The sequence below is a fragment of the Camarhynchus parvulus genome, chromosome 4A (genome assembly GCF_901933205.1).
Source record: "Camarhynchus parvulus chromosome 4A, STF_HiC, whole genome shotgun sequence".
NCBI classification, from domain to species: domain Eukaryota; kingdom Metazoa; phylum Chordata; class Aves; order Passeriformes; family Thraupidae; genus Camarhynchus; species Camarhynchus parvulus.
In genome coordinates this window covers 11,872,461-11,886,276 of record NC_044600.1, presented here as the reverse complement: position 1 = coordinate 11,886,276, position 13,816 = coordinate 11,872,461, and the positions used below count along the sequence as shown (strand labels likewise).

Below are 13,816 nucleotides of genomic sequence, written 5' to 3'. Positions count from 1 at the left end.
AAGCAATGCATTACCTCTTGGTGATCTGCAGAGGGTCATGAAGGACTGGATCATTCTCAAATGTCTCCTTGTCAAAAAGTCTCCTAACTGCATAGTTTGCCAGCTGCTCCATGAGCAGGAATGTTTCACTTATGTGCAAAAACATGGAAAAATAATGATCTTCCCCATGGGAGCACACATGAATGCTCTCTGTCAGAATCACATTGGAAGTTTTCTCAAGTTTTGATATTTCATCCCAGGAGATAATAAGTTTTACTGAAAATAAAAATGTAAGGACATATGAGTCAGTTCTCACTATCTGCCTGTATTAAAAAAGAAATGCAGTAGTAGCAGCTCTAATAGAGTATAATTAAACAACACAGTCAAATGATAACACACTTGGAAAGGACTACAAACTAATAAGCACAAAATGCATTCTCTTCACATTTCCTAAAAATTAATTCCATTAGAAAGAATTTCATAGAAAAGCATTAAAACACAGACCATGTATGACAACACAAGTTTACACCTCCTTTTCCTTGCTCTTATATGAAACTGCAAACAGCAAATAAATACCATCACACAAGCCAACTCCCCTTCAACAGCTCACCAATAGGGCTTCTTAAATTAAATCCATCATGTGTTGGCATGGAGAGGAACTGTGCCCCTTAGCTATGGCATTTATCAATACAGACCAAATCAGCTTTGAAAAGATCCTATTTTTTGTATGTTTTCCATTTTCCACATAAATACAGTTATAGAACACACTATTAGAAGCATTTGTTTGGGCACTTCAAACTAATGTTACACAGGGAAAAATAGAGTTATGTGCAATTATCACCAGTGTGTAGTGCAGCCATGTGAAATATCAAGCTTGTGTGTAAAGAAATAACTGAAATCCTCATAGACTTAATATTGCAGCATGAACTAAAGATGATGGGCAACTTCTAGCTACAGTCAGCTTCTGGAAGTCTGCCTTCTCTCTGAAGCTTGAATTAAGGAAGCATAATAATGGATATTGAGTAGTATGTTACACAAATGTATGCATTTCCATAAGTTATGTTGGCAGTTTCTGCTCATCTCTGTAGACATCTGCTCACATGCCAAAATAGCTCCCTTAACACACAGGAAGAATCCCTCCTAATCTGAAAGATGAGCAGTGCAGCATGAAGGGACACAGCTCAGCATCAAGGCTTACTTACCTTCTGCTCCAAGCAAAAAGGAGTAGAAGCTCAGGAAGTTGGTACTAAGATAGAGCCATCCTTGACAGGGCACTCTGCCCTTCCAGTAACTGCATGAGTAGTAGGTAATCAACTTCTCCTGCTCTGGTAATCCAAAGCACTTTTCAAACTTCATAAGACCTTCACGAAACTTCTCAGGATCATCTTCTCTTACAAAAGAATATTTTCCCTCTTCAGCAATCAAACCCTACAACAAAAAAATCACATTACTTTATGCATGTGTCCATGTGGGTGGTTGTCATATATGCACCTGCATGCACACAGCACAGTTCCTGCTCTCCCAAGAGAAGATAAGTTTTAGAAGGGGAAGAAGAGTCTGAGGATCAAATCAAAAGTCACAAATAAAATGTGCTATTTCAGACTCATCCACCAAGTCTCTGACACAGCTTAAGCAAGACACACATTCCTGTGTCTCCTCCTCTGAAACATACATATTTTTCTCACTTAATCCCAAGAGTTCCTGGGCTAAATATTTAGCATATATGGAGAAAAAAAAATAGACCATATGCTTCCCAGGCCCTGTTAAAATTACTGTGAAATAATTTATCAATAGTTTTAGACCGCTATCGAAAGGCATTTGATGTGTCATTTACTAAGTGGAGTTTATGCCCGACAATCTTACTTAGATGTGGGTGAGACAGAGGAACAATGGCACACGCTAAAGTGAACAGTCACATACTGCTCAATCAGAATAGGCAGCACTACAATGCTGTCCTTGAATGTTCTATAGAGAACATATTATTTGTGTACAGTTAAAGGAAAAAGAATATTTAGCCTTTCCCAATTATGCCTGTTACTTACTCTTATCTTTCCCTGGACAAAGCTTGTAATGTCTTCATTTGAATCAAACACTGATAAAGTCTTCATAACATTGTGTTCTAACCACTCCCAATGTTCTGTTATTTCTTCTCTGCTGGATCCTATTGAAAAAGAAAGTATTGCTTTAAATTAGGACAGACTTAATCATTTCACCAAAACTATTCATCAAGAGAATACTTAGCAAATTCCTGAGTCACAGAGCAATTTAGATACACAAGTCAAAATCACAAGTTTTAAATTTCTTGTTACCCCTTGTGAACACTGAAAATGTATTCAGTGTACATGAACCATATGCACTGTTTTTATCTTTCAAGTCCTTTACGCAGCTCTATTTCTGGTCATTAAATCCAAAAGCATCTCAGCTTTGTCAACATTATGTGGCTCAGTCCTGAAGCCTAAGTTGGACTGACAGTTCCTTCCTGTCAGCAGCACCTCCCCAACACAGACAGCACAGCAGCACTGCAACACTCCCCTTTTAACAGGCCAGAATGTGGGAAATGTGAGACCAAATCCATGAGGCTCAGCAGGAAATTAAATCTGTGCCTTTGATATCCTCAGCTTTGATCAATAGCCCACAACAGTTTCCAGAGCAGAACTTCAAGACCAGGCCCTGCTGTGCAAAATCCCTTACACGTGCAAGGATGTAAAGCAAACATCACTGGAACCAGGGAGGCAGCAAGGACTGAGATGCCACGAGTGAAACTGCAGCGTTTCAGCAAATTCAAAACAGACTCAGTGCTTAAAGACAGTGACTCCCCATCACATGCTGGGGGACAGGGAAAGTGAGAGAACTTACACAGGTTTGAATAAAGGCATTCTAGAATATAAATTAATTGGCAGCTTTATCCTCCACAAGAATGCTCACCAATCAAAGAAGGCAGTGTGATCATATACTGTTAATACCCTCAAGCAAGAACACACCTTGAACACTTGCTTTTTTTTCAGCTTACTTTGTAAAGGGTAATTAACCAACTTTCAATGGACTCCATAGAATTAAAGTGGCCCTGTGAATGAATAAAAATTGCTCTAAATATAGTTAAAGAGACCGTATTACACTGGGTGGATTTGCAGCTACACTTAACAAATTATATGAAGAGTAATTAACATAGCAATTACATCTCAGAAGTAATTCTTTTTCTCAGACTACACATGTAGGCCAATTATTTGAGTCACAATGTGAATCAGAGGCACAGAGGTGATCTAGAAATAATGAAACTTTTTTGTAATTGTTTAAGTGGTTTAAGTGCACTGTTTCAGACTCTTAATATGTAATAGCAGGAACAAAGTGTCAACCCTTGAGTTTCTTCACTGAAGAAACAATCTAACACAATTAGGACAATTATATTATGTAGCTTTCTGTTATAAAGAGTATCTATGCCTCACAAAATCTATATGAATTCAGTCCTAAAACGAAGATTACCCTTTGTATTTTCCCAAGGGCTGACCTGATGGCAATAGAATTCCCCAGAGTACACTTCCAACATACATATTAAAGTACTTTTTTGACAGCCTATCACCCGGTCTGACTTCTTCAGAAGTGGTCATGAAATGTTATTTATTGTCTATTCACAAAGTGTTTAAATTCTTTAAGGCTGCTCTTTTAAAGTGACATAAATTAAAGCTACAAGAACAAATCTGTATTTACTTTTCCATTCCCTGTTGATTAGTAATACAACATAAAAAAGATAGAATTTATACTACAAGAGCAACAGATAGAAGGAAGAATTCAGCTCTGACGATGACTGTGAACCTGCATGTTTTAACATGCAAAGACAAAGTAAACAAAAATGTTAGGATAAGCATCTACTGTTATTCCTACCTACAGCACAGTTTGGAATAAGGTGAGATGAGCTGGGAGCTCATCCTGAACTGTGTCAAGTTATCCTCACACCTCTCAAAAGATTGTGCCTCTGTCACTGTAGCAATGTGCCCAAAGGCTTTGGTACCTGAAGGGCTCCTGCAGAAAGCAGGTAATCAGAAGGGGTAACAGGAAGAGTCCATAGATCTATTCTGAAAAACCGGAATCACACTGTGCTGTCAAATGCTTGCAAATGCTCAAATGCTTGCAAATGCTTTTAAACCATTTAGAGGTCATGAGAATGAGTGACAGTGTGAGAGGATTGAGCCAAAGATGAGCCCCACACTTTGCAGCCTCCTTGTGCCCTGTCTGGCTGGGCTGGTCCCGCACACTGTACGTACCGCACGCGATGGACCAGTACACCTGCGAGTCGGGCGTCTGGTGCAGGATGCGGAACGGGGCCACCTTCGACGTGGAGTCCAACACTGCATCCAATGTTCCCACAAGGAGACCTGGTGTGTCCAAGAAAAGTACACAGCACAGTGAAACTCGAGTTCTGAAATGCACATTCCCCTCTGATTCGTTCCTTGGGGAGCAGGAATGCTGCCCAAGTAAGGACTAATGAACACTGAGAAAAGAAGAAGCACAATCAAGAAGAACACAAAGTATTCCCAGAGGAACTTCTTTGGGATGTGATATTTTGATCCAGTAAAAAGCACAAGGCACAAATGAGGGTGAAGAAGTTTCTTGAGATGGCCCCTGTGGAAGTGACAGCCGTGCATATGTGTGAAACCAGAGCACAAGCAGGGCTGTCCCAGCCTTCAGTGAGCACAAGCAGTAATTGAACTACCTCTTAATTAGTCATTTACTGTTGTTCTGTTTTCCAGGCACAAGAAAGAGCCCTTCAAGACCATAATTGGCTGTCACCTCCCTGCCACTAAGTATTGAATTAGCTCCCATTAAATAGGGTTCAGATGAAAATATACTAATTTCACTAAAAAGACAAACTTCATCTCTCCAGAACCAGGACAAAAACATTGTCTGGGAAAATGAGGGCGCATTTCATAATGACTCAAAACCATTCTCTCTCACTGTGCAGTAATAAAGCTATTAGCCCAGATATCTTAACTGATCCTTTAAAAATCAGGAAATTCTAAAAGAAGAAAAATCAATACTGAAGAAACAACTGAAACTTGGTTCCTGATGCACCATAAAATCCTTTCTTGTTACAACAGAAACAAAAATACAATCAACAGGATCTTATGCTTCTTTCCTGCATTTCCTATGTCTGCCCCCTTCTAACATGGCCACAGAAACAGAAAATTCAATTGAAGCAAAGTTACCAAAGCAATCACACTGGGCTCTTAGTCTCCTACAGAAGAACAGAAAAATAAGAAATGAGATTACCCAAAAAATCATGCCACAATTACTCAAAGAGCTGCTGTAAAGTCTGTTTCAGAAACCTGTTGAGATTATGGAGGCAAAGCATTCCCAATAAATGCCAGTAGAGAGCTGAAATACAAAACTAACATAGCTCTTGTAGAACCTTTATATCTTTAAATACTCTTCCCTGTTTAACAGAAAATGATTTTTTGATTATTAATATTTTGTAGAAGCACTAGATTTAGAAAACTTCAAATGCATCCCTCAAAAGTTATTTTGGAAGTTTTTGGTTGGCTGCTTTGGTACTTTGGGTTTCACTTTCTTTCCATTAACCCCCTCCCAAATTATGAAAAATATAAATTGTGAAAGAATACAAGGAAACAAAATAAAGCAGAATTTATAAGTCTAGACACTCATCCTCAGAGCATGGTCTTCCTGAGGATACACTTTCAGCATAAAGCCTGTGGGACTACCTCACTGTGGCTATTCAAGTTTCAAATGTTTTTGCTTCTCCTCAAAAACATGGAAGTAAATAATTACCACAAACCACAAAAAAAACCCCAAAACCAACAACAAGAAAAACAAAACAAAACCTTACCAAAAACCAAACAAAAAAACCAAAACCAGAGCAGTACATTACATCTCTGGTTTTGTCTGCAATTAACAGTTTGTAAATTGCTGTTGGAAAGTAGAATTATTTTGAGTTCCTGACTGAAGACAGACATTGAATAAGTAACAACATTTATGTCTGTTTAAGCAGCTTTTGCTTACTGAATGAGTCATGACACTGAGCTGATATCAAAGATGGCTTTGCTTCAGCAAACATTGCATTATTTCATTCACAAATCTCCTAATAACATTTTCTGTTACACAGTACAAGGATATTATTCACCATTTATAAGGCTAACTCAGCTTGAGCCAATGGTTAGCACAGTGCACTACAAAGGAGCACTCCTCAAAATGCCATCACAGCTACTGTCTCCTTGGAAGATCATCAGATTTCAGACACAATGAACTGTACCTGGTGAGTATCCTTCACCTGAGCACTGCCACAAGTCATGAATGGGATCCAGACTACAGGTTTGATCCTAAGGCAATAAACAGCCCCTCAGTACAGTACACACTAATTCCATGGCTAAGGACCCTGGCATCACTGTGAGGAACAAGCAGAGGCTCACTCATCTTCTCATCCCAGTCCTGGAAGTCCTCCACGAGCTGCCAGTGTTTGGAATTCTGCATTATTATAAGTCAGGGTTGCTGTACCCTCCAGTTCTTGTGTGTTTCTCGAACCAGGCACTCCCTTGGACTGCTATTTCCCAATGGGAACCAAGGGACAACTTACAGGGCGCAACCCTACTTTCATCTCTGCCTAAAACTAGAGTTTTTCCTGGGGATTCCACTTAATTATCCTCCTGCTTTGCTCAGAGAAGGACTTCAGCTGTATCTATGAAAAGTGATGAACATTTATATGGAAAAAAGGCTCTGCTTTTAGAAGACATTTTCAGTTTTATAGCTGCCTGAGTAAAACTACTGGGAAATACCCTAGATGTTTCACTAAATAGAGTAAAATACTCTAGAAAAGAAAATAAAGGACAAAGATTCAGAACAGCTTTGAAGTACAGATGTGTCATTCCCAAGATGTCTCCAAAAGACTCGGTGAGAAAAATATCAACATTAGCTCAGAGACATGTCACAAAAAACAGCATTGAAATTTCAGTGAAAGGTTGGAACTTTATGACACCAAACACTCATTTGCATCGCTATTCCCAGCATACCCATCTCCTAATCAAGGTCCTTCCTAAACCAGAACCCAAGCTAGAGCTCTGTGACCAGCATGCTTCATCCCACTAGATTTGAGTTACAGCACACATATTCACAACTATATTCTTATCCACCCACTCTGGAAACCTGATCAGCTCTCCCAGAGTGGCTCTGCAGGAGACAGAACCAGAGGACATGGTGTCACACGGCTGCATTGTCAGACAGCACACTTTGGGACAGCCCCTGCATGATGAATAAATTACCCAAGGGAGCACCACTCAGACAGGTCCTTCAGGAGCTCTAAAACAGAGAATGAAGTGTGAAGCTAAGCAGGGAGGGAGGCAAGGCTGAGCACAGCCAGGACAAGGCTGTTGAACCTGTTCACAAGTGATCCACACAAGCAAACTCAGAAGGGTGGTGTGTGTGCACACAAGCTACAACAGCTCCCTGTGACACCTAAAGACCACAAACTGGCCCTGGCCCTGGGTCATACAAACAAATCCAACTGCAGGCTTCATTCTATTCCTAGGACAGCACCAGAATTCCCAATCTTCCTCCAGGTAAACACCTATGTATCTTTCTCCAGGTACTGGCTGCTTCCTCAAAACTTCCCTCCTTAGAGCCTGTCTTACCAATTGTACTCCTGTACTTTTGGGAATCCTTTGTCCCGTCCCCATTAGTGCTATTCAAACCCAGCAGCACTGCCCATCTTTGTCTCCACTCCTGTCCTGAGGCATTGTGACTCTTCCCTTGTGACTCTTGCACTGCTGCCTCCCTCTTTTCACTTCTCAGTGCTGCCAGTCACCTCAGGCCTTGTCTCACCAGCTGTAAAACGCTCTTCAGGAGAACAGGATTGTACATTTGGGATGATTGCATAACACAGCAGCTGTGCTTTGCTTTTTCCTAAAGAAGTGCTAATTTTCTCAAGCAACATGCAGCAATATCAAATTAATGCTGGCTTATACCTAGGAGGTTTGAATATTTCCAAACCTGCTAACACAAATGTGATTGCAGTTTTATGCAACTGTCTTGTTAATCTTGCTTAATCACAATTTTAATTCAATAACATCTCACTCCTTTTGTTTCTGTCCGGGGAAAAAGGTAACTTGCACAGAAGAATCTGTAAGAATTTACAAGAAAAGTTACAGAAATAAAATGTGCAATGCCACAGCAAAAAAACATACTACAGCAACTATCCTATTCAAGTGTTTTTCCCACACTGTCAACAGCCACCAAGAACAGGAGAGCAGCTACAGAAGCCTCACCTTCACCAAATCCCAAAGGGCACTTGCAGGGCCAGCTGTCTACCCAGCTGTAAGCCTATGAGGAGGTTTTCAGAAGAACAGTTTATTCCAGTTCTCATTGTTCCACTTTAATCACAGTCCTTCAATGAATTTTATCATGCAGAAAGTCAGCCTTCATAGCAACTTGGTTTCCTCGGCTTCCAAATAAATCAAGGTAGAGAACACGCCATCAAGCCTGATCCCCACAAGACATCCAAGCTCACAATATATCACCCTTAGTTGTAAGCCAAGGCCTGACATCACCTATCTGCTTGTAATACTATGATATGCATAGCAACCTGGAATTTTGGGATGCTTTCTTTCACACTTTTCATGTGCCCTGCCAGTGGTTCAGATGCCAATGAAGAATGCCCCACCTCCAGCCCAAGGGCCATTTCTATACCTGAAATTCACCAGCCAGAAGTTTGAATCTTGTGGTTTTATTCAATAAAATTAATTCCCACACGACAATTATGCCTTATGGTTAACACAGCTCGCTTTAGGATGACACAAATTAGAGAAAGCCTAGAAAAGCTACACAAATGCAAAACACTCGAGAACCACATCCCACTGAGGAATGACTTTATGCTGATTCCCTGTAGCATTTCTCCTTGACAGGGTCAATGCCAGATGCCACCAGTCTCTGAAGGAGTCAGTTCTAGTCAGAATAGCTGCCACCATCACAGAGGTCTCAGCAGCAGCTGGATCCCCTGCAGTGCCTGATGATACAATCAGGCAAGAATTATAAATAGAAACTCAGCTCCATACCTTGAAGTTCTCACGGAATAAAGTTTATTATACGATGATCAATTTCCTGTCCCACTCCTCTGTCACTCTCCTGACCCACCACTGCTGACAAGCCCCACCAAATCATATGCTTGCTTTTAAAACAAGCAATCCGAAACGCCTGAGCAGGAGTTCATCTCAAGCAGCCCCACAAAAAGGGATTTGGAAACGAGCATCTTGCCAACAAAGCAAGACAGATCAGTCCTTCTTCAGACGCATCCACTTCCACCGAGCTGCCCATGGGCTGTGCGGGCTCCGCCGGAGCAGAGGCTCCTCAGCCGGTGCCGGGGCTGCGCTGCCCGCGGTGCCCCGAGCCCTGCCCGCTGCCGTGCCCGCCGGACCCTGCTGTGCCGGCAAAGGACGGCGGGAAGAGCCCCATGAGAAACCCAGGAAGGGCCGAGGCTCCAGAACCCGAGCGGGTCCCCTTCCTGCGCCTCTGGCTGGGAGTCCCGGGGCTGACAGACCCCCGTCCTCCCGCTCCAGCCCTGCCCCGGCCCCACGGGGGCAGTACCTGCCAGCCCGCCTCCGCCCTCCTCGCCATAGCCCCGCCGCCTCTGCAGCACGAAGTACTGGTTGGAGCGCTCCTGCACCCACAGCTTGAGGGCATTTTTCAGCAGCACCTCCTCGGGCTTCAGCCACATCGCGCGGCCGCTCACGGCGTAGCGCTTCCAGCGCCGTGCCCGCTCCGCGCTCGCAGCCGCGGTGCCAGGCAAGGGAGGGCGGTGCTCCCAAGGCATGCTGGGAGCTGTAGTCCTTGCGGCCAAGGGGCCGCGCTGCTCTGCTGCATTAGGACTACAACTCCCGTCGGCTGTGCGCTCCCCTGCCTCGGGACTACAGCTCCCGTCGGGCTCTGCGCGCTCCGTGCCGCGTGGCGGGGCGGGGCTGCTCCGCCCCGTTAGCCCCGGCGGCCTGTTCCGGAGCGGGGCCGGGAGTCGGGGCTGTGTGTGCCCCGGAGCGTGGATCGGGGGTGCGGGCTGTGTGTGCTCCGGAGCGAGGGCCGAGCCCCGGCTGTGCGGTGCCCCGGAGCGGGGCCGGGGATCCCGGCTGTGTGTGCCCGGAGCGGGGATCGGGAGTCCCTAGCCCCGGCTGTGTGCCCGGGGAGGCTCCTGTGCTCTCCCGCACACAGCCCTGCCCCGGCGTGCCCGCTCTGCCCATGGCACGAGTCCCGTTTTCAGTTCTGGCCGAGCCTGACCCCGTTCTCAGTCCACAAGACAGACAGACAGACGTCACTGGGGACGGGGTTTGGCGCCCAGGTGTGTTTTCCACTGCAGGCGGGGTTTGGGGCGCAGAGGGAGGCTGACAAAAAGCACAAAGCTTCGGAGGGCTGGACGCCCCACTGCCTGCCCTGCTCAGCCTCTGGTGCCCAGGACTTCCCAGAGCTGCCATCTTTTCCCACCTCCGTGTACGATTCACTCCTGCTCCTAACACAATCTGTCATTCAGTACAAACTGAGTGACTGAGTCTTCCTGATTCCCAGGAACTTCTGTGCACTTCTCTTAGCACTCTATTTCTATAATTGACCTTCCTAAGATTTTCAAGGATAATGCTTTATTGATTGTGTGTCATACAAAAAATTCAGCACAGACAGTTGTTTAAATTCAGCCTCTGCTTTGAGCTCTTTCTAAAAAAAAAATTATGCCCATTATGCACTAATTGTACACTGCAACCTTGGCACTTTTGCTTTGTACTGCCTTCCCTCATGCTTTTCAATAGTACTTCACAACCAAAAATGCTGCTGCCAGCACTGGCCTGTTTGTGAGCACAGGCACACTGAGGTTTTGCCAAGCAGTCACAGAAATTATTTGGCAATGCCCATCTACAGCCAGCTGCACAAGCAATCCCCTACGAAAGGAGCAGTGTGAAAGCAGACCCAAGTGTGCAATCACATTTAACTCACAGGAAACTTCAAAACTGGGTGAATTTTTTCCTTTTCAGTCACTCATTGCACCACAGCAATGGAAGCTGTAGAATTGAAGAGCTGTACTTTGGGGACTGGATATAGATTTAACCATTACTATTCTTTTACTTGTTTTTTATAACAGAAGAGGAAGCAACAGATTTCTGGTGGTCTGTCTTTCCTAGACGGGAAAAATGAAAGTCATTAGGCAGCACATGGTAACTAACACAGCTCAAACATTAATGAGAGTCCCTGATACCCTGACACCCAGCCCTTCCTGAGGCAGTGTCTCCAATCCCCCACCTGGAGCCCCAGTAACAGACATTGCTGGGGATTTACCAGCTGAACTGACTGAGTGCTTCCTGCATGGATCCTGCTCCTCTGAGAGCATTCCCACAGAGAGTGTTAACCATTTAATTTTCTCCAATTAGACAAGCCCCTGGATACAGGAAATTAAGGACCTAACACAGATCTTCAATTCTGATGCTAATTTTAAGGAGAGATGCCCTTGGCATTTCCTACCTTGCCTTTTGGCGACTCACACACACACTGGACACGTTAGGACATGTGTTACTTGCTTATATAACATTCAAACTTTGTTAATTGGTTAATATTTAACAGTAAAATGCTACTGCTTGGAAAATGTCTGTTTTGTATTTCTCACCATGTTTCAAAGTCTTGAATGTCTTTCTCTTTTCCAGTTCCCTCAGGCACTGGATTCTTAATCAAATACTGCTCAGATGCAAAGAGTACTCCTCTATGGGCATGGAGGAATTTATTTATAGCCACTTGAAAATCTTCTTAATCAGTGCACAATCGTGCTGCAGTGTAATCAATGCCTTCTACAGCAACACAGATCTATTTAGTGCTGCAGAATTTTTCTTTCACTTATTCAAGACTTATCCTAGAAATTGTAAATTACTTCCCTCAAATAACCATGTCAAGATTACATAAATAGCTAAATAAATAAATGTTGGCTTCACTCTGTATAACCAGCAGTTGAACAACCAGTGCAGAGTTGCTCTAGGAGAATTATGTAATTTTTAGTTCATACTGCATGAACGCTGCAATTTGATTTCAATTGTCTCTCGAAACCAAAATTAATTGCTGAAGGCAGTAGATTGATTTCCTTTGATCTCTTCCAAACTGCAGACATTACACCCCTGCAGGAGAGGAGCCCATTCACATCTGCACAGGAAAGGCATCAGTCTGAGGGAAAAGGCAGGGCTACCTTCTGTGCTGGTGTGTTAAACATGGAAGGAAATTACATTAAATCACACAGGCAGGGTAGATGTCTTTATTTATTATGTCCAACTGTTAGGTCACTTGAGAAGTGCAGAATTTTCCCTCTGAAGACTGAGATGGACTAAATCTCTCCATTTTATGAAGAGTCCAACTGCCCTGATGGCTCAAACTGCTTTTATATGTTTGCAGCCCTCATCACAAGTCCTGCTTTTCCCTTTAAACAAAATTCCCACCTGAAACTATATTTCTATAGAGACACCTGAAAATTTTACTCAAGATGAGAAAATGCTATTATTTTGATTTGAAATTTAGAATGAAGCCCTGCTGTTGTAAAGCCTGAATTACAAGAGAGCACAGTAATCCAGCACCAAGGCTTCCTCTCCTGCAGGGATAAAACACCTTTCCCAGTCCCTCTTTGAGAGCACACAAGTGTTTGACTGAAGTGTTTAGATCAGAGCATTCCTGAGGGACAGGGGTAACTCCCTCCCTTTCCCTGAAGGAGTGAGCAAACACTTGGAGTGATGCCAGAGCCTGTTCAGTTTGCTCTCTGGGGACAGAAGAATTGACATGTCTGTGTGACTCAGAGGGAATATTAACATAGTCAACAGGCAGACATTTTAGCAACTGCACCACCTGTGGGCTCATTATGTCCATTTTCTTAGACATGAGCAATAGCATATCTATAGAAAACCCCAAAACTATTGCACAATAACAGCAGGTTTTTATTGCTTTTCAGGAACAACCCTAGCCCCAGGCACACTCCTGTTGGCTTCTTGCTTAGAGGAAAGAGTCTGTCATGCCACAGCATACACACACACAAACATATATACACATGACCCAGAGACAGTCTAACCTGTGGCATCACCAAAAAAAAGTGAATATTTTGCTGCACAGTCCCCTAAGCAGGGTTGGTATAGACAGCTGCTATCCATGGAAATTGGAAATACAAAAAAAAGTCATAGTGGATCTTTGAAATTTCTTTAAGGCAGTCTGAGAGCAACAGACCCAGGTTTAGTATCAAGATGGTGTTCACAAAATTTATACTTTCATTTTTTAAACCAAATCCCTTGCATAGCTACTAATTACAAACCAATCTGCAGAGATAAGAACATAGCAGACTTGCAAGTCAAGCTGCAAAACTGGAGAACCATTAAGTTCTGCCTAGCAGCAGCTCACACACTGCTCAGGTACTGACCCTGCACGTGTTCCTTTAGCAGTGGCCACATTTGATATGAGAATCCCTCTGAAAATTTCCTTCTGAAACAAATCTCTCTCTGAAAATTAGTGTAAGTGCCCTGAGCAAGCAAGCCTGCCTAGAGAGATCACACAGACTTCATCTGATCCTGGAAGGCTCATCAAGGAGAGCTTCTGTACCCCCCCAGTTCTCCACTGGTGCATCCCTTGAGAAAGGGCTCTGCACTCACCTGACCCTTAGAAATACAAGTCCTGGGGAAAGGCAGTTTGTTGCTCTAAAAAGGCAGTAAATGTAAAGCTTGAATTCTATAAACAAAGCAACCCAAAAAGTGCCTTTCAATGTATTGAAATGATCTGAATCCCTTCCCCTTTTTTTCCTTGAACATCAGCTTTTGCTCCTATTGAACACAAAACTGGCATCATGAGTCTA

General features: G+C 43.4%; 1 protein-coding gene across 2 annotated transcripts in view; it reads right to left on the bottom strand.

The window, feature by feature from the left end:
- Positions 1-9,746, bottom strand: part of TBC1D8B (TBC1 domain family member 8B) — a 28,465-nt gene extending 18,719 nt beyond the window's left edge. The window contains exons 1-5 of one of the 2 annotated variants that reach the window (XR_004061458.1): positions 9,562-9,691; positions 4,239-4,349; positions 2,022-2,140; positions 1,182-1,407; positions 15-255 (exon numbers count right to left, since the gene is read on the bottom strand). Coding sequence is in view for 1 of the 2 variants with exons in the window: in XM_030967721.1 (XP_030823581.1) it covers positions 15-255; positions 1,182-1,407; positions 2,022-2,140; positions 4,239-4,349; positions 9,562-9,691 (827 nt within the window). In the remaining variant the exon portion in view is untranslated. Of the gene's footprint in view, positions 1-14; positions 256-1,181; positions 1,408-2,021; positions 2,141-4,238; positions 4,350-9,561 lie in introns of both variants that reach the window. The other variant, XM_030967721.1, reaches the window with a different exon arrangement.
- Positions 9,747-13,816: the final 4,070 nt, after the last annotated feature.